Raw genomic sequence first — 27,129 nt, 5'->3', positions numbered from 1 at the left:
TCATAATAGAGATGATTTGCCCAATGACCAACTCTGGAAACTGAGTCCAATGTGACAAAGTGGAACACACCAAATGATAACCGGAGTGCTGAATGCCAATGCATCGGACTGCTCTAATCATGATGGCTGCCTTATAATTAAAAAGTACCATTCCTAGAATCCTATTACAACCTGTGACTCACAAGATCAGTGGGACCTCAAGAGTGGTATATTTATGTATACCGTACATAGCCAAAAGAATGTTACACCCTCTCTAATTATTGGAATTGGCTATTAAAGCCACACCCATCATTGCCAACACAGATGCCACTACATTATACATCATACAATGATATTCCTTTAATTCTATGCCATCTGCTTTGTGCTAACCATTAGGGGAAGGTCCTTCTGCTTCAGCAGTAAATGTTCCATTGTACAAAGTAAGATTTGAATAGAATGGGTTTGCTAAGGTGGGCATGGAAGAACTTAACTGGTCTGCATGGAGCATTCACCTCGACCCAAGTGAACAGAAAGTCAACTGAAAGCCAGGCTTGATCCCCAATATCAGTGCCCAACCTCTTACATCTGTATGGAAGCAAATCCCACTGACAATGTTCCAGCATTGAGTGGAAACAATTCTAGCAGCAAAGGGACCCCCTTCATGTTAATACCCTTGGTTTGGGAAGCAGATGTGGGGCAGGCAGGTGTCCCCTTGCTTTTGGCCAGTGTATATCCAAATGGTACCCTGCGATCCTTTCTCCCTTGCCATAACAATAACAAGCTGAGCCGCCATGGGTTTCAACTGCCTGACAAAATGAAAATATTTACCGCTTAGAGAATACTTGGACCAAACAAGCGCTCCTCTGTTTCCCTAACGGATATTTCCAGAGCGCTAGCAACATCTCGACACCCCAAGCTCATTAACTTCCACTTCAAAAACAAAAAGGCAAGTCTTCTTATCAGCAGAATGTGCTTCATCATCCTAAACACTGTTTTTCCAATAACACATCAGCATAGCCTTTAAACTCGCCGGGGACGGGAGTCTCTCTCTACCCTGGTATCTTATTATAAAGTTTGGATTGCCCACACTCCTACATGGTTACCAAGACACATGTGATAACCGCGCTTGTGTTAAACACACGGGAAAATACCATTCTCTATTTTCTCATTATGGGCAGGTTATAATTATTCACAGGCAGCCTATGGGATCTACGGCTCAGCAGCTTTCCCTTTGCTACAGATCCCAGAATCCTCTGACTTTGTACCTTGCAAATGACCCCCAGTGACTTCTGCACGCATGAGTTGCGGCTCCGTGATTTACCAGCTTCCCTATAAGATTACCCAGCGCCTCCCTAAACCCAGACCCCCAAATCCAAGGAAATGCAATTAAAGGCATGTAATCTGCACGCTAATTGTTCCCACCTGTAACATCTGCCGGCGCACTAAAGGGATCCATATCTCGTACGCTGGGTGCCTCTGTGGGGACAACTATGTTGCCTAAAGTTGTTGGAAATTCACATTAAGGAAATACCTTGCCCAGAGCACTGAATTCTGGAACTTTTATTAAACAGTCAATTATTCAAAAAATGGCTCATTTTTTATATCTCAATTTAATTTTAATACACTAATTAGGGCATTTTTATGTAGGGCAGTTTTTTGTTACTATATACAGTACACACAATTTAAATAAAATTAGCATCATTTAAAATAACCGTTGAGTCGTTTCCTTTCCCTTCCCTATCTCAGTTCATCTGCTAGTTAATTCTCTAAGGTTAATGGCACACAGGCACTTTGAGCAGTTGTCTAGCAAAAAACTGGGCAGCTGCACCTCAGAAAGAGTGAGACGCCAGATGGTGGTCAAATCGCCCCATGTGCATGGTTGCCATCCGCCGGGTATTTTACCCACCTAACTGGTAACCTGCCAAGGCCAGGGCTGGTATAAAGAATTTACTGGCAATGTAGTTGCGGTAAATCTATTATACTCTTAAGATAAGCCCATGGCCTGCCCTTGATCCATCCCCAATCCAACCCAACCTTTTTGTTTTTCCCATAACACTCCATACCCTACCCTCTGGCCTCTGCACATCATAGCAATGCCCCTTTTACGTCACTGCCCCAGCCCCATTTTGTTCCCGCCTCCCACCAGTCAGTAAAAGTTATTTGCAAAGGTGGCAACCCTTAACTGTGTGCCATACCCTAAAGGTGGGCATTCATGTTAATAGCCTCTTGTTAGCGCGGTCGCCATGCAAGCAGATCTTCTCCCAAAATGCCCTAGGCCTTAGACTTTTAACAATGGTTATAGGGCCTGTCAGACCAAGCCAATGAGGCCCCCCGAACCTGCCTGATCAACACCTGTCAGGGGGGTGCCCATACACATAAGCTGCCAAACTAGTCTAAAAGATTCGAATCGGCACCTTTACGGTCTCAGAATCCTGCAGTGATGTAAACTATAGACTTCACATAGGATGTCTGACCACTAGGATTGGAATTCCTTGTTATAATATGACATAAAATTACACTTACACTCTGCACAGACACTAAAGGGGTTTATGGCTTCAAGAACATACATTTTCCCATTTTCCTACACAGCTAGGTTAGTGAGCTATAGTAGTGGCTTGCACTACATTGGTACTTATAGGCATCCAACTTGAAGAAAGCAGACCCTGTGGCTGCAGAAGGAGGGTTAGGAGTGTAGAGGGCCCAGTGGGGACCTAATTAAGGGGCAAATTTAGAATACATATGTCAAGTTGTGGAAGTTCTGGTGGCCCTAAAATTAATTTGCGGTCGGGCCCATTAACATCTAATTACAGCACTGCCCTCAGCACAGCCATGCCTCCTACCGAAGGGTTCCTTCAAGCTGAAACAACAGAAGTCGGGCACACAGGCCTTGTTTCACATACAGTACCTTTGTGTCCCGCTTGCAATCGGATGAGGTAGAGCCTGCGGCATCTGAAATTAATTTCAAGCAGCTTTCCAATTAACAGTCATTTTCGTTGCCCAAGAATTCACTTATAAAGCCGGGCTCTCTCGGCCCAGGAAAAGCGGTTTTGGCCGCGTGTGTTCTCTGAACATTGACATCAAAAAAACAAAAGCCAGCTGCGCCATTAACATTTGCAGTTAATTTGGTGAGCCAGCGAAGGGCATCCATAGCACAGATGGAGCCCGGGAATACAATAAGCTCTTTGTTAGGAGCCCATCATTGAGCCTTCTCACCTGTACCCCCAGCATCTGGCAGTGCTGCACCCCTACCGTACCATGGGGAAGATTCCATACGGAACACGGGACCCCAATTCTTACCTCTGCAATAAGGAAACGTGAAGATTTTTGTTCAGGCCTGTAAAGCTTTGGTACCAGCTGAAATGAGTAGAGCATATGGGTATCCATAATATTATATATTATACCTGTGCTTTGTTGCTTTTGCATACTAAAGGGGAAGTTAACTTTTACTACACTCTTAAGGTGGCCATACACGGGCCGATTGTAGCTGCTGCTATTGGTCCCTTAGACTGATTCGGCAGCTTATCGACCTGTGTAGGGGCAGAAACTACAGCAACGCACGACCGATATCTGGCCGGAAATTGGACAGATATCGATCAGGCAGGTTAAAAGATTTAGTCGGATCGGGGACTGCATCGGCTCGTTGATGCGGTTCCCGAACCGACTGTGCCATTGCCACCGTTAGAATTCGATCGTTTTGGCCCCATGGCCAAACTATTGAATTTAGCCTACATTTTCCCGATATTGCCTACCCGTTGGTGGGGATATCGGGAAAATGTGGGCTAAATTCGATAGATAGATCCGGTCACTTTGCGACCTCGCCAAGCGAGCGGATCTTAACGTGTATGGCACCATTATAGTCAGTCTGCTTCCAATTATTGGTGAACTGTAACAAGCAGCATCCTACTGACAGCTCATACAGTACATTCAATTGAGATCAGAAGTCAGCACATGAATTGGGTTTCTGGCACTGGAATTGACCATGTTTAGCATAGTAAGTTTGTGCTTGGCCAAAGCAGAGAATTCTTTTCCCACAATTCATGGTGTGTGACAGTGCAGGAATAATGTAAGCGTGCAATGATAATGGTGAGTTTGGGGGTGAGGAGTGGAGGAGCAAGGAACTAGTGACAGATTAACCTCTTTTAACAGCATTGGGAATCACTCTGTTATGTGTTTCTCACCGCAGAGGCCTCATTAATGTACGTATATCAGGGATATATCCGGCCACGCATGCATCAATCTCATCATGCAATCTGCAATCATGTGTGCAGCATCCCAATTGGCACAATGAACAGCCCCACTTTGGTGCATTCTGGATTTGTATAACATAGCAACCACCGACTGATCCCATTATATATACAGTATATATATATATATATATATATCACCTAGACTGGCAGATTCACTGGCCAATTCCTCAGCAGTTGTGCACAAAGTTGAAGCTGATCATTGAGATCATTCTGTGCGGCTCTTAACATGTCCCCCTATGAACCGGAGCCCCCATCACCACTATCAATGTATGGGCAATAATGTATTTATGGCAACTATTAATCTATTAATACAGTAACAGGAAGGCGTAGAGAGGGAATATTTACTGGTAAGGGCCCATCCAGGAATGCTGCAATTTAACCTTTGGAAAGTCACAATGTAGCGCTGGGAGTTGCAGTAGAGGCTATCATCCCCAGGGTATCATCCCCATTTAAAGAGTTTATGCCAGGGATCCCCAACCTTTATTACTCATGAGCCACAGTCAGATGTAAAAAGACTTGGAGAGCAACACAAGCACCATAAAAGTTCATGGAGGAGCCAAATAAGGGCTGTGATTGGCTATTAGGGGCCTCTATGCACCCTATCAGCTTACAGGGGCTTTATTTGGTAGGAAATCTTGTTTTTATTCAACCAAAACTTGCCCCCAAGTCAGGAATTCAGAAATAACTACCTGGTTTGGGGGCACTGAGAGCAACATCCAAGGGGTTGGGGAGCAACATGTTGCCCCTGAGCCACTGGTTGGGGATCACTGGTTTATAAGTTAATATGCTGGTATTAAATGTAAATGGTTTTAAATGACATTCACAAATAATTTTCAACTAGTTAAAGTTGTTGATTACTGTAGTGATTATTGTAGTTGTTGGGTGGAGTTCCCCTTTAAAAAAAATGTTATTTTTTTTCCATGTATAGGAAAAAAAAAAGACTTCTTAATAAATCACAGCGGTTAATCCCAAACGCCAGGCAGCCTACAAATTCAGGAACCATAAGGTCACTTCCCTTACTAGGTCCCTTCCTATGAGAACATAACCTCTCTCACCGGCAATCACCTATCACTTAGTTAATGGCACCAAACAGGAGCACCCTGACACCTTGTATAGTGAAACTCCAGACATGTCTAACCAGGGGCCGTGCTGAATAATGGTGGGGTCTCTATCCTCGAATCCCAGCAGACCTTAAAACTTGCAGTAGCGACGCTGTACATTAAAATTCCCGGCAGTTTCCTTTGGAGAGAGAGAGAGGGAGTCTATGCCTCATAATCGGGTTATTGTTCCCTTTAAACGGACCCAGACTCTTTAAACAGTCTTAGGGGGGAGTTTCGAATTTGTCTTGTTTTAAAAACAGTAAATTATGTTAATTCATTTCCTCTGGCCAAACAGTGGTAATAAAGTTCGGAGTAGAAAGGGGGCGGTCAGGATAAACAAGAGTCAATTACAGAGGCATTGAAAGAGGCTTAACAAATACCCCCATTTTTTAAAAGGGGCTTTTATATGATATGATGGTTTAGATGGGTCTCACACTGCTTTCTTTTCAGAGAGGTAATTAAGTGGCGCTTTTGTGGGACGAGGGGCATGTTTGCAGAACCTGATCATTGACCTTAAAGGCGTGCAAATATGGGCTAGGTGTGACTTGTATAGGCCAGGCAGCCTCGCCGCTGCTCTAATCCTGTCACCCGGGGGCCATAAAGCGGGGAAACTGCGAGGGAAACTATGCTCTCTTTATACGTAGTGTTTATCTGCCATTTATTTTCCTTACATGGGCGTAATCATCCTCAGTACTACGTTGCGGGTCAGCAGTAGCCCTCTTATATCAAGCGAGCCTGTTGCGTCATGTGATGTGGCCTAAAACATCCCAATTTTAGTCCGAGGAGGTCAAGAGGTATTCATCTTATGCCTTCACTGATTCAGTTATAATACGGTACATTACAACAAACAGAATGTTATGGGGAACTATCAGCTCATGGATATAAGGAACTTTCTATATATTATCACTAGTGGAACTATAAAGGAATCAGACCCTATAGCAGAGGTTCTCAACCTGTGGGTCGGGACCCCTTTGGCTTTAGGAATAATTTTATGGTTGGGGGTCACCACAACATGAGGAACTGTATTAAAGGGTCGTGGTATTAGGAAGGTTGAGAACCACTGCCCTATAGTCTTGGTGGGGGGCCCGGACTGCTGGGTCTGATTCCTCTATAGTTGTTAGAAATCCTCCCTCCCCAGATGGTCTCTCACACCTAGAAGGTGTGGAGTGGGGGACACAAGCGGGTAGTGTACAGGCCCCTCTGAAGATTTTTTTTTGGGGGGGGGAACGGAACATTGTAGTTACACCACTGAATTTAATCCATATAAAGCCTGCACTGTCGCTAAAATAATGTAGTTATTCTTCACTATCCCTCTTTCAGCAGTCTGTCTATCTTCATTCTCTTCATGCAGGAGCTGGAGTCAGATTTTGATTGACAGTTAGGTCAAATACATTGGTGCTTGTTCAATTTGCCTAGAGAGCTTTGCCATCGTTTCATTGTCCTTGGACCAGACAGCGACATCAGAGGAGCAGGTCAGAAGGTGCTGAGGAGCGGGGTGCAGGGACATGATGTTTAGGGGTGGGATCAATGGTGTAAGGACGCAGGGCAATGATGTGACAGATGGGGATCGGTGCCTTTTGGGGCTCTTATCAGCAGACTTTTGTCCAGGTTTGCAGATTTGAACTGGACTGTGTTTGAAAAAAATAGGACTGCCTGGTCCAAAATCAAACAGGTAGCAACCCTATCCCTAGACAATGTGTTAGAGCTGTCTTTCAAAATAACTGACTCCGTCACAAAGCTGCTTGGAGAGAGACAGGTTGCTGAGAAGAGAACAGTGGAAATTAAGTTGACTTTTTCAGAAACAGCACTAAATCTTTAATCAGATTTACAGTCTCTTGTTGGTAGATGAAGTTTAATTTTCATTTTCCCATTAGTTCCGGGCAGGACCTGTAGCAAGCAGCTAAAATGAAGTGGGTCCTGAAGAGCAGAATCTCCATGTCCAAATTCTAAAAGAATGACTGGGACAGACCTATAACATACAGAATAGGGTTTAGCCTGCACTGGTTCAGTTATACCACGTGGCACACTGAGCTGGGCAGGCGATTGGCAGGTCCCAACTCAATCTGTGTCAAATAATTGTAATACATTAGAAATGTTTCCATAGGAATCTGTGTAACAAGCGCCCCTTTGATCTAACAAGATGTATATTTCAGCAAAAGGTGATATGTTTTCACATTTCTGGAAAGGATCAAGGTTCGCGCTTGCCTTAAACAACTGAATTACTAGCACAGAGAAAAATCACTGTTATTCATCATAATAATAATATATTATCTGGAAACCAGAAAAAAATGGAGTGGTGTTTTATAGAGTGGCAGCCCCATAAATCCATCAGCTGGGTGTAAAGTGGGGAGAGTGGCAGCACAATGGAGCTCTGTGGCTGCCAGCGCCGAATCCATTCAGGCATTTCCAATCCGGGGAGAGAGAGAGCGGCTGGGCTGGGGGAGGCTGGCAAGCAGTGAATGCACACAGTAGGATCCTACCCCAGCCAGATAGGGCTCACTCATTCACAGATATGTGCCTATTCATTCACAATTGCTTTATTGCTCTCACTCCATCAGAAGTGTTTAGGAAAACAAACAGCCTTCAGCTGCATGCTGGGCCGTCAAATGGCAAAACCCATTTATGGCAGGGGGGGAGCATGATCATATTAAGTGTCTAATTACTGCTTCTCCCTCGGCCTCTGGGGTTTGTTTGCCCTACGGAATGTGCAAACCTGCTGGCCAACGTGAAACTACAAATCCCATCACTCCCCCCTTAAGCAAACGTACCCTGTTGGGACTGGGGTTAGGCACATTTTCTAGAAAAAAAATGCCACTTTTCCTATCTTTGTTCTCCCTCTTCCCTAGCAATTACACTGGCAGCAAGCATACGCCACATATTAAACCTACATCCTGTATGGCTAATTTGCAATTAATTTAGATGCATGCTGCAGACTGAGCTGATTTATGTGCCGCCATGACGCACAGACAGTTGAGACCTGAACAGCCCTAAGAAAAACTGAACTGCTTGGGTCAAAACCAAAATAGATGGCAACCCTTTTATAATGTAAGCACATATAAAATCCTTGTGCTGCATGGTAAATAGCACTTAATTTAGATGCTGCTGCATATTGCTCTAAGGAAGATGTGCTACAATCAGGGGCCTGGAAACAGCACTGTATATAGGGCCACTATCAAGAATTAGGGGCCCCATACTACCACAAAGGTGGCCAATTTCAGCTGCTGATTTGAGTCCTTCAGACCAATTCAGTAGCTTATCTGCCCGTGTATGGGCACCCTCGATGGGCCAGGATTGATTTTACGTCGGATTGGGTCTGACGGCACCTATGCCCGCCATTTTAATTAGAAATCGCTCACCTTAGCTGGGCATATCGGCAGAAAATCCACTCGTTTAGTGACCTTGACAAACGAATGGATCGCAACATGCATCAACTATAAGGAGAAAGACTAAGGCAATCATTATGGCAACTCCGATTCAAAAGACTAAATGAATGCAAGTATGAAGGAATGTTCTGTGGGCCCTATAATGCTCCTATGTTGCACAGCATACTGAGCAGGAGAAGAAGAAGATAAACCCTGCCTCTGTACAGACCAAAGGTTCCCCCTATAGAGGAGACAAAACGGTATAACCGAGCGGCTACAGAATAACCGCTCCCTATCCAGCAGCACTATAATTATGATTGGCACAAATCACTACATAGGAAACAGATGGGAATCCAGGGGTCGAGGTAATTGGCCTTGGCTGGTCGGAGAGGTTAAAATAATTGAAAAAAAAAATGCTTCTACATCTCCAGGGCTGTTATTCATGCTGGTGTGGCCCCCCTGTCAGCGGGGATGTACAACACTGCTGTCAAGTGCTACTCTCACCATCGAGCCTGTTTGTTTGTTTGACCGAGGGCCGACTTCTCTGTTGGAGGAGACTCTGCAGCCTACACTGCACACAGGCAGCCCTGTAATGCCATAGCAGCCAATCAGCTCTTAGCTCGGATGGCTTGACTGCACTGAGACTAGTGAAAGCACATTTCTAGTTGCAATGGGTAATAATTGCACCTGTTTTGTAAGATCCCCCTCATCCTCTGATCCGCTGCTCTGGGGATGCTGGGAATTGTAGGCAAAACTGTGTTTTCTGTTAGGTTCTGCTCAACTCCCCCTGCCTGGATGCACTGGATTCTATAAATTGGCCAGATTACGGGGTGGGGGGAGGGCAAGAATAGGAAAATAACAGTGTTTCCTGCCAATACAGAAACCACTTTGACTTCTACAGTTACGCACAGAGGGAAAAAAATATCAGGAGAAACAGAACAAGCCTTTTTCCTACAGTTCTCTGTTCTTAATTTATATCCCCCCCTCCCACCCCCTCTCCCTTCTGCAAATTCAGTCCAGCGAAAGGTAAATGGCCAGATGTTGCCAAACTACCATTGCCAGGTGGCATTCTGGGAAATGTAGTTTAATAGTCAGTCAGTTGAACTGAAGAAGCTGCTCGGATGAGTAGTGAAACGTCTTCAATGATTACTTAACAAGTCCAGTTGCTTTAAATGTATTTATTTATACTAGATATACCATGACCTGGATGAATGAAAATCTTCATAGACATGTAGTTTAATAGGTTTCCCCAGTTTGACTTTTCTAATTTCACCCATACTTACGGGGATATAATTGTATAACCGACAAGGGGTCACTTTAAAGCTGCCCTGACTGGCACATGGTTTACTGCAGCAATGATGAAGGAATTCTGGGGGAAACACTGCATTGTGGGTCAGGAACATGGCGGTTTTGCCTCCACACTTACTTAGTAAATGAGCCCTACTGTCTGTATGTACATGGCTGTGCTGGGACACAATGCTGCGACTGTGCAATCAGAGCAATCAGGCAGTCAATGTTTATTTGGCAGGGGGGTGGGTAAAAAAAATAAATAGGGCCGTGAATGGAGGGGCAGCGGCAGACGGCATCCATTAACTTGTTACATGCCCCTTCTGATCTGCAGCCAGAGCTCTACGCTGTGAGCAAGGCTAAGGGTAACTCAAAGCATACTGGCGCGTCACTTACGCCAAAAGGCCTTCCGCCGCACAGGCAAGCCAAATCAGGTTAGCCATGGGCAGTGGATAAACAGACACAAAAGCACTGGTAGTTCTTTCTCTCTCCCCCCGTTAATAGATACCATCTGTCTCATTCACTTCAGGTCAATGATACACGAGCAGTGTAGCCAAAGAAGCGCGGCTGTGATACAGCCATACTACCGACATTACACAGCATTTATACAGGTGCCAATATCGTAGCGGTGGCAATGTTGGATAGAGAAAGTGGTAGACCACTTGCTCAGCCTTACCAAGCAATAACAAGACATGCCTATATATTGTCTTGCGTGGTTCATTTAACAACCCTAAAAGGTTATTAAGTGGTATAGTAAACTCCCCAGGCATTACAGCTCCACAAACTCCCAGCATCCTCATCTAACTAAGTACATCATCGTCAGGACAACTAAGCCTCATTTTGGACCTGGGATGCATTCAGCTTGTTTTTAAAAAGGAAATCTATTCAATAAATAAAAGGCACTTGCATCAGGTCACTTGGATGAAAAGGTTCTTCATACCCCTGAGGGTGAAGACACACAGCTACTAGTAGCAGCTTCTTGTCACGGCTACTAAAATAGACAATGCTGATCATTTACTGATAACTGTCTCTAAGTGTGTTTTAGCAGAGGCAATTCTCAGTATTGTCTATGGCAGGATATTTTCTGGGGTTTAGTAGCCATGGCAAGTAGTTACTAAGTAGTTCTGTGTGTCTTCACTAAGGGAGGTGGCACACAGGAATGCGATAAATCTTCGAAATTGGGGGCGACTAATCTCCCCAAAATGCCATCCCACCAGGCAAGAATGTAAATCACCTTTGGGATGGCATATGCTTTGCTTCGGTTTTACAAAGTCTCTGGTTTAAGACTCAGCATGATCCAACTGGATTTGGTTCTGCTATAAATTGATCCGGGCAGAATATCCCTTTGGTCGGGCACCGCGGCACCAAGGACCCTCTATATTATCCAGCTTCTGAGCCGGGGGCAGAATATCCCTTTGGTCGGGCACCGCGGCACCAAGGACCCTCTATATTATCCAGCTTCTGAGCCGGGGGCAGAATATCCCTTTGGTCGGGCACAGCGGCACCAAGGACCCTCTATATGATCCAGCTCCTGAGCCTGGGGCAGAATATCCCTTTGGCAGGGCACAGCAGCACCAAGGACCCTGTATATGATCCAGCTCCTGAGCCTGGGGCAGAATATCCCTTTGGCAGGGCACAGCGGCACCAAGGACCCTCTATATGATCCAGCTCCTGAGCCTGGGGCAGAATATCCCTTTGGCCGGGCACAGCGGCACCAAGGACCCTCTATATGATCCAGCTCCTGAGCCGGGGGAAGAATATCCCTTTGGCCGGGCACAGCGGCACCAAGGACCCTCTATATGATCCAGCTCCTGAGCCGGGGGCAGAATATCCGAATGGGAGATCATTGTGCATCTGATAGAGAGCTTCTGTTGTGCTCCAGGAACCCATTAGATGCTTGTCTCTCCTGTAATAAATAAGCAGGGTCCCAATGCAGGGGGTGGAAGACCCACAGGACATTAATGCCGCCGCTTGTTCCTTTTGATGTATGCGGCTGTCAGAGCTATTGAAGCAACATTAAAACTTAAAAGGCCTGAACAAAACCAGACTTTGTATTCCCCGTCGCCGTGACTTGTTTCCACTCACTAATGCTGCGCTGCGCCTGCCATTCCATCTCGCCTTTTAAAATAAATTTATAGCGCACATCAAACGGGCGTGACGTCCCGTGTCTGCAGCTCCTTTGATACCCGCACTTCATAAACAAACGCTAAAAATGTCAGGCTCTTTGCACATGAAGGCAAAACAGGGACGTTCTTATCCATGTGCTCTAAGGCCTCTTTCATAAAGGGGAAATAAAACCAAACTCATCAAGCGTAATGGTGAAATAATTAAGGGACCAATGATAGTTAATGTTGAATGTCCATTTTATTTTCGCTGCTGTGCACTTAAATTTACAAACTGGCACAGGCTAGAAGAGATATGTCCAATCTGTGGCCCTTTGGCCACTCATACTATGGCATATTTAGGCTGTATTCCCCATTGGCCCAAGCTATGGTTGATACAGTATGGTCGATTCATGTATATTGGCCTTAGAGCCCGACCAATAGATATTGGTGGGTATGTGAATAGGCCAGTGGTTTGAAAATGTATTACCCCAGGCCTCAGCAGGTAAGGAAGTCAAGAGGAGTCACATTTGTTCTGCTCTACACATTGGTTGCTAAGGCCACAGGTCTTAACAACCAGGAAGCAGTCTGAAGGTCAGAATGGAAGATTTAGGGTGGCCATACATGGGCAGAATTAAGACCAATCCTTTCAGTCTTTTAGACGAATTTGCCAGCTTATCTGCCCGTGTATGTGGCCCCCCTCGTGGCCTTCCCTGGCTAATATCTAGCCGAAAATCGGCCAGGTGATCAAATTAGCCGATATTGCTTATAATGCATGGAGAGAGCAGCACAAGACATAGAAAACAATACAAAATCTTTTTCCTTATTAATAGTAAAAAGGGAAATAAAGAAAATGAATTAAAAGTCAGAACAGACAGAGCAGAGCAAGCAGTTACTGGGGGGCTGCAGAATGGTGCCTTTTAATAATAGACTTGCACAAAATGTAGAACCAACTACAGGGCAAACAAGTGGATCCAATTAAATCCATCACAACCTATTCTGCTTCCCATACGAGAACATTTGATTTCCCAGTGATTCCGGCTCCTTCCACTCACGCCAGATGACTGCACACTGGAGGTATGTCCTGGCATACTTTCTGCAATTACTAATTATGCCATCAACCTCATGGAAAATCAGCCATTTAGACAAAATAAGAAAAGTTACCTTTCCCTTACAAAGGCAGCTTTATATACCACTGGGAATCAAAGGGATTTGGTTAATGGGATAGAAAAGCTGAAGGCAGGGTGCTGGGATGGTGGCAGTATCCTGGTAGGTATGTCAAGATTTATATCCACCCCCTTGCATGTTATTTAGTAATATAATTAGTAAGAGATTTTGTTTTTAAAATATACATTATGTCATTATCTTAGAACATTCCGTTATTCAACCCAAGTCCCTGACTAGCTCCTCCGACCAATCATGGACTGCTGTCTTGATACAAGCAAATTGAAGTGGAGTGAGGAAAATAGATTTCCATCCAAATAAATGATGATGGGGCCAAATATTTGAAGCGGTGTTAGAGCTCACCATGTAGCTCTAACACCCCACGCAATGCACTGGTACCCTCAAAGCAGTCAAACACATTGCGTTGAACTGACACAATCGTTTGCTTTGATGATGACAGTGTTTCGTTAAACACTGTCAGCTAATAACTGTGATCTGCTGGGACTACTCCCCAGTCTGATTTAGTACATCTGACCCAACTCTATAAACGATTACTTAAATGCCCAATATCTGTGCTACGGATGGACTGAAATGATCTTTAAGAAAACATTTGAGCTCACTCCACTTAACGTATTGTGTGTTTTTAAGCATATTTCACTGAAGCGTGAGTGCCTATTGCAATTGGGTTTTGGCTCTGTGCATCCATGTGGAACCAACTCTGAACTCAGAATCTTTATCATTTAAATGTTAACAGAGCCACCTGCCTACTGCAATAGGAACAGGAATAGGAACCTACTGCAATAGGAACAGGAATAGGAACCTACTGCAATAGGAACAGGAATAGGAACCTACTGCAATAGGAACAGGAATAGGAACCTACTGCAACAGGAACAGGAATAGGAACCTACTGCAATAGGAACAGGAATAGGAATCTACTGCAATAGGAACAGGAACAGGAACCTACTGCAATAGGAACAGGGATAGGAACCTGCTGAAATAGGAACAGGCATAGGAACCTGCAGCAATAGGAACAGGCATAGGAACCTGCTGAAATAGGAACAGGAATAGGAACCTACTGCAATAGGAACAGGCATAGGAACCTACTGGAATAGGAAAAGGAATAGGAACCTACTGGAATAGGAAAAGGAATAGGAACCTACTGGAATAGGAAAAGGAATAGGAACCTACTGGAATAGGAAAAGGAATAGGAACCTACTGGAATAGGAACAGGAATAGGAACCTACTGCAATAGGAACAGGAATAGGAACCTACTGGAATAGGAACAGGAATAGGAACAGGAATAGGAACCTACTGGAATAGGAAAAGGAATAGGAACCTACTGCAATAGGAACAGGAATAGGAACCTACTGGAATAGGAAAAGGAATAGGAACCTACTGGAATAGGAAAAGGAATAGGAACCTACTGGAATAGGAAAAGGAATAGGAACCTACTGGAATAGGAACAGGAATAGGAACCTACTGCAATAGGAACAGGAATAGGAACCTACTGGAATAGGAACAGGAATAGGAACAGGAATAGGAACCTACTGGAATAGGAAAAGGAATAGGAACCTACTGGAATAGGAAAAGGAATATGAACCTACTGCAATAGGAACAGGAATAGGAACCTACTGGAATAGGAACAGGAATAGGAACCTACTGCAATAGGAACAGGTATAGGAACCTACTAGAATAGGAACAGGAATAGGAACAGGAATAGGAACCTACTGGAATAGGAACAGGAATAGGAACCTACTGCAATAGGAACAGGAATAGGAACCTACTGAAATAGGAACGGGAATAGGAACCTACTGCAATAGGAACAGGAATAGGAACCTACTGCAATAGGAACAGGCATAGGAACCTACTGAAATAGGAACAGGAATAGGAACCTACTGCAATAGGAACAGGAATAGAAACCTGCTGAAATAGGAACAGGAATAGGAACCTACTGCAAAAGGAACAGGAATAGGAACCTACTGAAATAGGAACGGGAATAGGAACCTACTGCAATAGGAACAGGAATAGGAACCTACTTCAATAGGAACAGGCATAGGAACCTACTGAAATAGGAACAGGAATAGGAACCTACTGCAAGAGGAACAGGAATAGGAACCTACTGCAATAGGAACAGGAACCTACTGCAATAGGAACAGGAATAGGAACCTACTGGAATAGGAACGGGAATAGGAACCTACTGAAATAGGAACAGGAATAGGAACCTACTGGAATAGGAAAATGAATAGGAACCTACTGGAATAGGAAAATGAATAGGAACCTACTGAAATAGGAACAGGAATAGGAACCTACTGAAATAGGAACAGGAATAGGAACCTACTGCAATAGGAACAGGAATAGGAACCTACTGGAATAGGAAAATGAATAGGAACCTACTGGAATAGGAAAAGGAATAGGAACCTACTGAAATAGGAACAGGAATAGGAACCTACTGGAATAGGAACAGGAATAGGAACCTACTGAAATAGGAACAGGCATAGGAACCTACTGCAATAGGAACAGGAATAGGAACCTACTGGAATAGGAACAGGAATAGGAACCTACTGAAATAGGAACAGGAATAGGAACCTACTGCAATAGGAACAGGAATAGGAATCTACTGCAATAGGAACAGGAATAGGAACCTACTGGAATAGGAAAATGAATAGGAACCTACTGGAATAGGAAAAGGAATAGGAACCTACTGAAATAGGAACAGGAATAGGAACCTACTGGAATAGGAACAGGCATAGGAACCTACTGAAATAGGAACAGGCATAGGAACCTACTGCAATAGGAACCTGCTGAAATAGGAAGAGGAATAGGAACCTGCTGGAATAGGAACAGGAATGGGAACCTACTGGAATAGGAACAGAAATAGGAACCTACTAGAATAGAACCTAGAATGGGAACCTACAGGAATAAGACTAGCTAGGGGATATCTATGGAAAGAGCCTCTGTATTTGACTACAGGTATTTACATTAGCCATTCAATATAACCTGTAATAATAAGGGGCATATAAAACAGAGCTGGCTAAAAGCAATGCCTCTGTGCAGACATTACACACAGCAGTTGGATACAGAACCCACATTTCTTAACTGGAAACCACATGGAGCAGTAACTGGGCTAAACAGCTATAATTATGACAGCACAAAATATAGATCTGGAACATCCATGGCAATAACCTTAGAGAATGGCTGAAAGCATCTGAGTTATTTCTAGGAAAACGCAAAACGTTTCTTAGCCAACTTTACTTTTTTGTTTTTACTTTCCTTACTTTAAGAGCAAGTGGGCACTGGAGGTCATTTGGATTTATCTGAAAAAAAATGTACTAGGAGTGTTCTAACCCCTAGCAATGCCATGTAGGGGAACTTAAACATATTAACCATTATTGAGATTTATAAAGCAGCACTTTACAGAGAATATTCACTTGCAATGCATTTCTCTACCACAAGCACAGAAGTCAAATAACCAACCACTGGACCATGGGAGGAAAATCACTCAAACTGGTGAGAACAAACCACCTCTTCTCAAACCCCCCACATTCACAATCTAAAGGTGGTAACACACTGGCCAATAAAATCAGATGACCTGGAGTTTCCAGTCCAAATCAGTAGCTTCTTGGCCCATGTATGGGCCACATAAATCTAGTTTTGCAAATAACCTGCACTCTGGTTGCCAGGGTCATAGACCCTAGAAACCAAATAGCAATTTAATACTTAGTTTAAAAAGAGGAAGACCTTCAATAAAGAGTTACTGTGATGAGTTTAGCCCATAAAATAGTATCATTTGATTTTTCAGGGTAACTGTCCCTTTACCATTATTATTTACCAGGGCGCCCAAGTATATGTGTAATTCGCAACATTTCGGTCAGAAGTAATGTGTCAGGGAAAAATTAAACAAAAACAGGCGGCTGAGAAATAAACTCTCCAGTGAATGTGTTCTGATAAAGAAACAATAGATCCTTTTGTCAGTTCCCATACACCGCAGGTTATTTCACTTTGCTCCACCAGGTACTTGGGCTGTAGGGGGAAATATCCATCCTTTATGTCATATTCCACAGCTCACCCACTGTTTATTTCCTTCTTTCTAAATAGCACAAGGTTAGGGGGTGCACGTAACTAACCTTTCCTGAATATTTGCTTCTACATGCAAGTGGGTGATTCCATATTGCTTGCTTTATAGCTGAAACAAGTAACAGTACCCCTATGGATTATTAACAGACTCAAATGCTGCAGGGAGTAGATTTTTCAGACTTGAAAAAATATTTTTACATATATAGCAGTTTTCATTAGGCACAAAGTTGTTTTTGAGTTTACTTCCCCTTTAATGCTGCCATGCATTTGAGTTGCTCTATGGTAGAGAGACTTTGTAGGCCAACTGGGCCTCCTGGACACCCTCCGCCATGTCCAACGAACGCACTACGCCGCATTCCTTACGAGTTCACAGATTAGTTTAGGATTCCAATTAGAAATTACGCACTGCACTTTCACAATTTTCAGCACCAAAATGTAACCTGAAAGCTCTGCCAGATGTGCAGTGTTTCTTTTTCTGATGTTTATTTTTTTTTCCCCCTGTTCTTTAACAATCTGTGCAATTTCACACTTCTAAAGCGTAGGCTCCAGTTAATATGACCTGCAAGGCAAAAACATCATGTGCAAAGCCAGTGGGTGCAGGGAGGGACTCGGGGGGGGGGGGGGGGGGGATACTGGAGGGGATTAACTGACCAGCAAAGCTAAAGAATAAATGAACAGAACACAGAGATTGGGCTTTAGCAGGTAGGATTACGCGGAACACACGCCATAAGCCATTGTCTCCTCAGTCACAACAAAGGAGGAGCAGTTCTAAAGAGACCCAGTTGTTTTAATGCTACATTAAGCAGCAAGAACAATCGGCATGACAGCTCCAGTGACACTAACTAACCCCATGTCAAAGGGTGAGATGTTCCAGTAATGGGAGGGGGGGGCAGTTTAACTTAATTCCTCTTGTCTTTAAATGGTAAAATGAAATAGGAGCACAATGGAGACAGTGGGGCAAGGTGGCAGAGGCAGCTGGGAGTTGTATTTCAACAGCTGATTGGGCATTCCTATCCCAACAATTCTATTTGCCCAGGGCCCTGGTTTAGGGAGGCTTTAGGGCCCTTACACGGCAGACTTTTCTTTGTTTCCTTGTTTTAGGCTTATGGCAAATGTGGCGTATTCTCTTCATCAGCAAAAAAAGTGCCTGTACCCAACTGTGCTGCCTGATGGCCAGGGGGATTTTATTAAAGCATAGCTGGGTACAGGCTCTCTACCGGCTATAAAAATGCTGTATGTACCATGTATGTTGCAATAGACAGAGAGTCATATACTGATACACTGATTCCTATAGGAGCATAAGAAACCACACGTCTATAGGAAACAGTAGAGGAGAGTGTAGCCTGCAGTTCAAGACCAGCCCATGCAAGCTAAGCCATACAGACACTTAATATATTTATATAGTAGCAAATGGAAATGTCCCGCACTCACAGGTCTTATGCAAAACAAAAGGTGTTTATTAAATCAACATCTACATCTTAATAAACACCTTTTGCTTTGCATAAGACCTGTGAGTGCGGGACATTTCCATTTGCTACTATTTCTAAACTTTTTGGGACTGCACCCAGGCATGGCTATGGCTCTATGACGTGAGTACCTGTTTACAAGCTGAATATATATATATATATATATATACAACTATGGGACCAGTTACCAGGTTGCTCGGGATTTCCAGAGAAAGGAACTTTTTGTAATTTGGATCTCCATACCAATAGTCTACTACTAATAGCTACACTTATTAAACCCATTAGGTTTGTTTTAGCTGCAATATGAATTTATTTATTATATCCAAGTTGGGATAAAGTTCAAGGTACTGTTCTGTTATTAGAGAGAAAAGATTTGATTAAAATGGAGTCTATGGGTGATGGCCTTCCCAGAAGCCGGAGCTTTCTGGATAACGAGTTTTCAGATAACAGATCCAATACCTGTATTTATATTTAAAGTCATTAAGCAACAAATGATTTCGAACCCAAGTTCTACAGCCGTACGTCATGCCTTCAGAATATTCCATGCTGGGCAAGGTTTTGTTAGGAGTATATCTTAAATAGACATTTACTGTTACAGGCTGAGCAGGGTGCTGAGAAGTTAAAAGCCTGCAGTCAGCGTATTTGTTCTGTAATTAGATACTGACAGACTCACACAGTTTCCAATTTCCTCCTGATTTCAACCCAAATACCAGACAACCAACTGCAACAGTAGTAACATCCCCAACAAACCCACAGATCTAACAAAGCCTTGGATCCAAGCGAACACTGAATGCTCCAAAAAAACAGACCCAAGAAATAGCCACATACCCAAACCGAATCCCTAGTTTCTATGTTCACTTGCATATAAACATCTAAATGAATTATATCATCCAATAATTAAATAATAAAAAAAAAGTTGTTCACTGCTTCAAAAGCACACAACGTTGAGGGTTTCAGCTTTGATTCTACTAAAATAGTGGTTCACCGCTAAGTTAACTTTTAGTAGGTTATAGAATGGCCAATTCTAAGCAACTTTTTATTATTGCCTTCTTCTAATTCCTTGCTGCTTTCAAGTGGAGGTCACTGACCCCGGCAGCCAAAAAACCTTTGCTCTGTGAGGCTACAATGTTATTGCTATTATTACTTTTATACCTTTTTTTTCTATTTAGGCCCTCTCCTATTTGTATACCAGTCTTTCATTTAAACCAGTCGCTGTTTGCTAAGGCACCTATGACCCTAGCAACCAGATAACTGCTGAAAAGTTCAAACTGTCTCACAATATTACTCTTTACATCATACTGAAAGTTAGCTCAAAGGTGAACAAATCCAGCAAATATGTCTGCATTTTGGCATAGCTGTTGGCATATTCATAGACATTCACTGATACATTACATTAATATTGGTGCATTATACACTAAGCAACATCTGTACATAACATATTCACCCCGAATTATTGTTACCGTGCAAACAGGAGCAATAAATATATTGTTTAAATTCATGTACATGTTGTACCCCTGGACTTCGAGCTGCCCTTTAGAAACAACATGACATTTAGTTTAATTAGATAACCCAATCACCTCCCTAACAACCAGGGGCTTCTCGTGAAGACGGTTTGTTTATGGGGGGATTATCTCCTAATAGCCAGTGTCACGGTAGGTGCTCGCTGATGGACAGAGTCATTGCCGTGTCACTTGGAAAAGCACAGCGGCGTTTGATGGATTGCAGAGGAGGACACACTGGGATTCCATTAATGCCCTGGTTTTATCTTTGCTAACTGGACTTTTCAGCCTAGAACTGAGGCCCGTCATGTAGCAACCAATTAAATGGAAGATAAGGGAAATAAATGGCATCTGTACGCTGACAATAAGCATTGGTGCTGCATGGTGGCACCGGGGTGAGGCACATATTACACCGAGAAGAAAGTCAACAATATTTTAGAAAATACAACATTAAAGTGATAAGTAGCTGGCAGCATTTCAAGGCTATGAACGTTGTGCCATGGTGGGCAGGCATGGCTTTATTGAAGGTGCCCTTCAGTTGTCGCTGAACTACAACTCGCAGGGCTTGAGCAACCCTGATACAAAGTGCTACCATCACCATTTTGCCATAGCCGAGGCCATCTTGCCCTACTATAGCTGCGGTGCCACCCGAGACTTTATGCGGCTCACATGTCAACATGGCAAAAAGTTAATTAGTGGCATTGATCTGTGTTTTAAAAGCAACTCTTCTACCATAAATAAATAAACAGTATTTGGCACGGGATTTGCACGTGTGCTTACAATTCACACCCTTACCTCTTGCTGAGTCCGAGAAGGCAATCATTCCCACAATCAGGAAAGCCACTTGCAATTCCATTTTGCCAGAAAGACGCACAGAAATAAATCACCTGTGATGGAAAAAAAAAAAGAAATTGGGGTGTTAGGGTATAGTGTAGATATTTCTGCTTAATAGGGAATGCAGTTACAATCTCCTTGGTTTCTGTCACAGTGGAGCTTACAATCTAATTTACCTTTCACAAGTACATAAACCCACTAGGGTCATTTTTTCCCCCCTTTTGTTTGTTCTAATTTTTTTGAAGGCCCAGTGCACAAAAAGTATATTTTATGTGGGCTTTTAAAAGTGTGTGCACACAAATCAGCACCCCGTTTGGACCTGACGGCAGTACCCCAATGACACACTGCAACGAGCCACCTACACACACATAATATTATCTTGTATTTATAAATGGGGGCTTGAGAATCGTGTGGCACGGTGGCACAGTCTGTCAGCATTACAGCATTACAGGTATGGGATTTATTATCCAGAAAGTTTGGGACCTGGGATTTTCTGGATAATTTAACCATTAAATAAACCCAGCAGGATTAATTGTATCTTATTTGGGATCAAATGCAAGGGAAAAAATATTAAAAATTGTAATTGTTTCATTAAAATGAGTCTATGTGAGATAGCCTTCCAATAATTCGGAGGTTTCTGGATAACGGGTTTCTGGATAACCCATCCCAGTACCGAGGGGGAGATTGATCTGATTTGATTTTGAACACATCGCCCTCATTATAGGCACTTGCTGCATTTAATTGCTGCCTCCAATACTGGGTTCTTTGGTCCGGTTCTGACCAGAGCACTATTGGTACTTCTCTCCTGAGGTCCAAACATAGTAATATCTTAAAACAACTTCTAATGTAGGTGCCTGTGGCATGGAAATTAGATTGTAAGCTCCACCAGTGTCAGCCGTCGTGGCGGCTTTTGCCAGCACTATATATAAAAGATAATAAGACAATTTTTTGCCAGCGCCGCTGACACGCCACCAGCGCTCAGAAGGGAAATACGGATGAGACGGGACAAGTGGATTTAAGATTGCGCGGAAGAGTATATTAATTACACTCCAATTCTCAGCCTTTAACTCTCACTCTCTGAATTCCAGGCTCTTGTAAAGGGCTTGATCTAAACGCTCCGTCCCCCGGGGACACACAACAACAATCCTTGTACTGAATCCAACAAGTTAAATAATTACACCTTGTATTTGGCTTACAAATTCTCAGCAGGAGCTCTTAACCACTTTGGCGCCGGAGGGTACAATCTTTTTTTTCTTTTCTTTTTTTCTGTTATTGCGCGGCAAAGGGGTTAAGATGTTTGTTATAGGAAGGGAAAAGAAAAAACACGTGCTGCCAGTGCGCTTACACACTATACAGTAAAGTCACGTTGATAAACTGCTGTGAAAAGCTTTATTCAGAGAGCACAGAGGGGCTTCAGTGCTGCCTACTGCCCCCAGTTCCAGGGGATGAATACAGGGCTTCATCTGTACAGGGGTCCTGCGGATGTTCGTCGGGGTCAGACCCCCAAATTAGCTAATGAAAGCAGGCACATTTTGATTCCTGAGTAAACAATATTAACTTCTCATTTTTTTTTTTCTACTGAATGGCAACATTCATAACACTTTAATTTGATTTAGTCTGACCGGCTGAAGAGGAATGGGACAGCTAAAAGCGAGCGGCTTGAGAGGAATGCTGGGAAATGTAGTCCAACAGAGTTGGATAATAATCTATATCAGAATACTAAATGTATAAATGTATGAAACACTAGTTACTATGAGGCAATAGGGAGAGTGCAGGGGGGTTTCAGCACACAGGGCAATTTTAGGCTCATTCAAGGGGTTTCTGGCTGCTGAATTCCTAAAGAGTGGGAACATGTGATCAGTACATCAATCAGTGCAGGGGGGCTTTAATGAGACTGTGCCGAGTGTTGGGAGAGAAGTATTTTGGGATTATTAGGCATGGGAGTCACAGAATGTATGGGATTTCCAGCTATGACAGTGATATATGGCGCTAACAAATGCCTGCAGCTGTGGGGTGACTGGGGTGTCATGGAAGCCCCCTCCCCCCCAAAAATGTTCTGTTTACCTTCATGTTAATGAAAGCACATCCCTACGGAGCACCGGGGGCGCGCTTTGTACCCCGCAACTGACTGGCAACAAGCGCAAGAAACAGGCACTTGTCCTACGATCACAATGATGCGCAAAGCGCCCGCAGTTGCACCCAGCATGAGGCGCACAGAGCGCAAGTTCTCCCGTCCGAGCCATACGGCAGAACCGAGCCTTTCTGGGTCTTAGTACGGGAAAAAGCGCATTTTTACCCGATACCTGGGCGAGGTGCCGGGAGTGGGGTTAGGGGTAGGTCCGGGAGGTGCCGGGAGTGGGGTTAGGGGTAGGTCCGGGAGGTGCCGGGAGTGGGGTTAGGGGTAGGTCCGGGAGGTGCCGGGAGTGGGGTTAGGGGTAGGTCCGGGGGGTGCCGGGAGTGGGGTTAGGGGTAGGTCCGGGGGGTGCCGGGAGTGGGGTTAGGGGTAGGTCCGGGAGGTGCCGGGAGTGGGGTTAGGGGTAGGTCCGGGGGGTGCCGGGAGTGGGGTTAGGGGTAGGTCCGGGAGGTGCCGGGAGTGGGGTTAGGGGTAGGTCCGGGGGGTGCCGGGAGTGGGGTTAGGGGTAGGTCCGGGAGGTGCCGGGAGTGGGGTTAGGGGTAGGTCCGGGGGGTGCCGGGAGTGGGGTTAGGGGTAGGTCCGGGAGGTGCCGGGAGTGGGGTTAGGGGTAGGTCCGGGAGGTGCCGGGAGTGGGGTTAGGGGTAGGTCCGGGGGGTGCCGGGAGTGGGGTTAGGGGTAGGTCCGGGAGGTGCCGGGAGTGGGGTTAGGGGTAGGTCCGGGAGGTGCCGGGAGTGGGGTTAGGGGTAGGTCCGGGAGGTGCCGGGAGTGGGGTTAGGGGTAGGTCCGGGAGGTGCCGGGAGTGGGGCTGGGGGAGGTCAGACGATTTATCCCTGTATATCGACAACTGGGTCGCAAGCGCCACTCGGTTTATGCGTATTAATTAATGGGCATTTCGTGTAGTAATTTTAAATCGATTTCCTTATTCTCGAATCCGCTTCTGTTCGGGTAACTTTCTGTTTAACTGGGACCCACTGCACTGGCACCATGCACACACACACTCATAGATATATAGATGACGAATACATACTTTATACATAATGAATGACGGCTACTAGATACACATGTTAAATCGACTGATACACACATATATGATTGGTAGACAGAAAAAGTTTATATACAACATTTATAGAGAAGGTGATGATAGAAAGATATATAGATAGATGATAGATAGATAGATGATAGATGATAGATAGATGATAGATGATATGATAGATAGATGATAGGTTAGTTATATGATGATAGATAGATGATAGGTTAGTTAGTTAGATAGATAAATAGATAGGTTAGATAGATAGATAGATAGATGATAGGTTAGTTAGATAGATGATTGATAGATAGATAGATAGATGATATGATAGATAGATAGATAGATAGATAGATAGATGATAGATGATATGATAGATAGATAGATGATAGATAGATGATATGATAGATAGATAGATGATAGGTTAGTTAGATGATGATAGATAGATGATAGATAGATGATAGGTTAGTTAGATAGATGATAGATAGATAGATAGATAGATGATAGATAGATGATAGGTTAGTTAGATAAATAGATAGGTTAGATAGATAGATTATAGATAGATGATATGATAGATAGATAGATAGATAGATAGATAGATAGATGATAGATAGATGATAGGTTAGTTAGATAAATAGATAGGTTAGATAGATTAATAGATAGATAGACATTATGTAGATAAATCTTCTGGTATTCCTTATATTAAATATCTAAAAATTATAGATACAGATGAAACAGATTATAAATAGATAGAAGATAGAGAGATGATAGGTCATAAATAGATAGATAGAATAAATAGATAATGGAAATGGGCGCTGCTGACAGATATATTACCAGTGTAAGTAGAGAATAGCTATGGATATGGGCCGGGCTGAGTATGGGAATAAACACTAACAAGCCCAAGGTACTTTGCCTGAGATGATGCCTGGCTGCCCGGTGGGCACAATATCAGCAGCAGTTATTACAGGGATGGGGGGGTCACACTGCTGAGATGATGCCTGGCTGCCCGGTGGGCACAATATCAGCAGCAGTTATTACAGGGATGGGGGGGTCACACTGCTGAGATGATGATGATGGTTGCCTATAGGTGAATGGGACACAAAGCAATAGAGATAAAGGCCAATAAAGTTCCTATAGGGCAGATAGTATTATATGCATACTGGGGATACAGCAGTAAGGATGCCCGCTAGCAAGCAGCAGCCCCCCAGCTGCAGGCGGCCCCCCATGCAGGGCTGGGAGTAGGTGCGGGAGTAGCAGAATGTCTCACCTCCAGCCGGTCCCAGCTCGGCTCTCCTACGGGCACCGTGTATATCCCGGGCAGCAGGTCAGTGTAAATCCCCCGCCTTCCCCATGTGCTGCGGCTCCATGCCAGGCTCAGCTCCAGTCCCTTCCCCGGGGCTGACAGGAGGGCTGATACACCGCTGGTGTGGCCCCAGGCATGGGGTGTCCCCTCACTCTATATATCCTATAGGGCGAACTCTTCCACTCCGTGTCCCCTGCCCGGGCAGCTGTGCGGCCGGAGGATGCCGGTGAGTGGGATTGAGTGGGACTGAGTGGGGCTGAGTGGGACCGGGGGCTGCAGAGAGAACGCTCCGTGCTGTCCGTGCACCTCCCCGCAGGCTTTGTGATTCAGGGGACCGCAGGCTGCGGCTCAAGCCCCGCCCACTGCAAACTTCTGGCCGCTCAGCAGCCGCCTCTCCTCCCCGCAGCCAATCAGCGCCTGACTTGAGCTTAACCCCCAATGCGCCGCAGCTGTTCTTCTAGGAGTCCCCTTGTGTGAACGCTTAGGTATGGGAAGGGGTCTGTGGGCGAGATGGCTGTACACAGGCTACTACACACTGCTATACACTCCTATACACTTCTATACACCGCTACACACTGCTATACACTCCTATACACCGCTACACACTGCTATACACTCCTATACACTTCTATACACCGCTACACACTGCTATACACTTCTATACACCGCTACACACTGCTATACACTTCTATACACCGCTACACACTGCTATACACTGCTACACACTGCTATACACCGCTATACACTGCTACGCACTGCTACACACTGCTATACACTGCTACACTGCTATACACTTCTATACACCGCTACACACTGCTATACACACTGCTATACACTGCTACACACTGCTATACACTGCTATACACACTGCTATACACATCTACACACTGCTATACACTGCTATACACACTGCTATACACTGCTACACACTGCTATACACTGCTATACACTACTACACACTGCTACACACTGCTATACACTGCTATACACTACTACACACTGCTACACACCGCTACACACTGCTATACACTACTGCACACTGCTACACACTGCTACACACACTGCTATACACTACTACACACTGCTATACAGTACTACACACTGCTACACACCGCTATACACTGCTACATACACTGCTATACACTACTAAACACTGCTATACACTACTACACACTGCTACACACCGCTACACACTGCTATACAGTGCTATACACTACTACACACTGCTATACACTATTACACACTGCTATACACTGCTACACACTGCTATACACTACTACACACTACTACACACTGCTATACACTGCTACACACTGCTATATGAGCACACAATTACACACAGACACACAGCAGCACTATAGGAACTGTTAACTACTGTACACACAGAAATACACATGCACACAGCTATATGAACACAACTACACATAGACTCACATCAATGCACAGACTACAATTATATGTACTATTAACTGCACACAGAAAAACACACACACATAGCTAAACAGCTGTATACGAAGTGTTGTATTCCCAGGGAACTTGGCACAGTTATACACA

General features: G+C 44.2%; 1 protein-coding gene across 1 annotated transcript in view; it reads right to left on the bottom strand.

The window, feature by feature from the left end:
• fgfrl1 (fibroblast growth factor receptor like 1) overlaps nt 1-25,848 on the bottom strand; it is a 123,477-nt gene extending 97,629 nt beyond the window's left edge. The window contains 2 exon segments of the mRNA NM_001011189.1: nt 21,076-21,167; nt 25,540-25,848. Coding sequence (NP_001011189.1) covers nt 21,076-21,136 — 61 coding nt within the window. The 5' untranslated portion in view covers nt 21,137-21,167; nt 25,540-25,848.
• Between the last annotated feature and the right edge of the window lie 1,281 nt (nt 25,849-27,129).

Source organism: Xenopus tropicalis, chromosome 1, assembly GCF_000004195.4.
Source record: "Xenopus tropicalis strain Nigerian chromosome 1, UCB_Xtro_10.0, whole genome shotgun sequence".
Classification (NCBI taxonomy): Eukaryota; Metazoa; Chordata; class Amphibia; order Anura; family Pipidae; genus Xenopus; species Xenopus tropicalis.
This window is presented reverse-complemented; position numbering and strand designations above follow the sequence as displayed.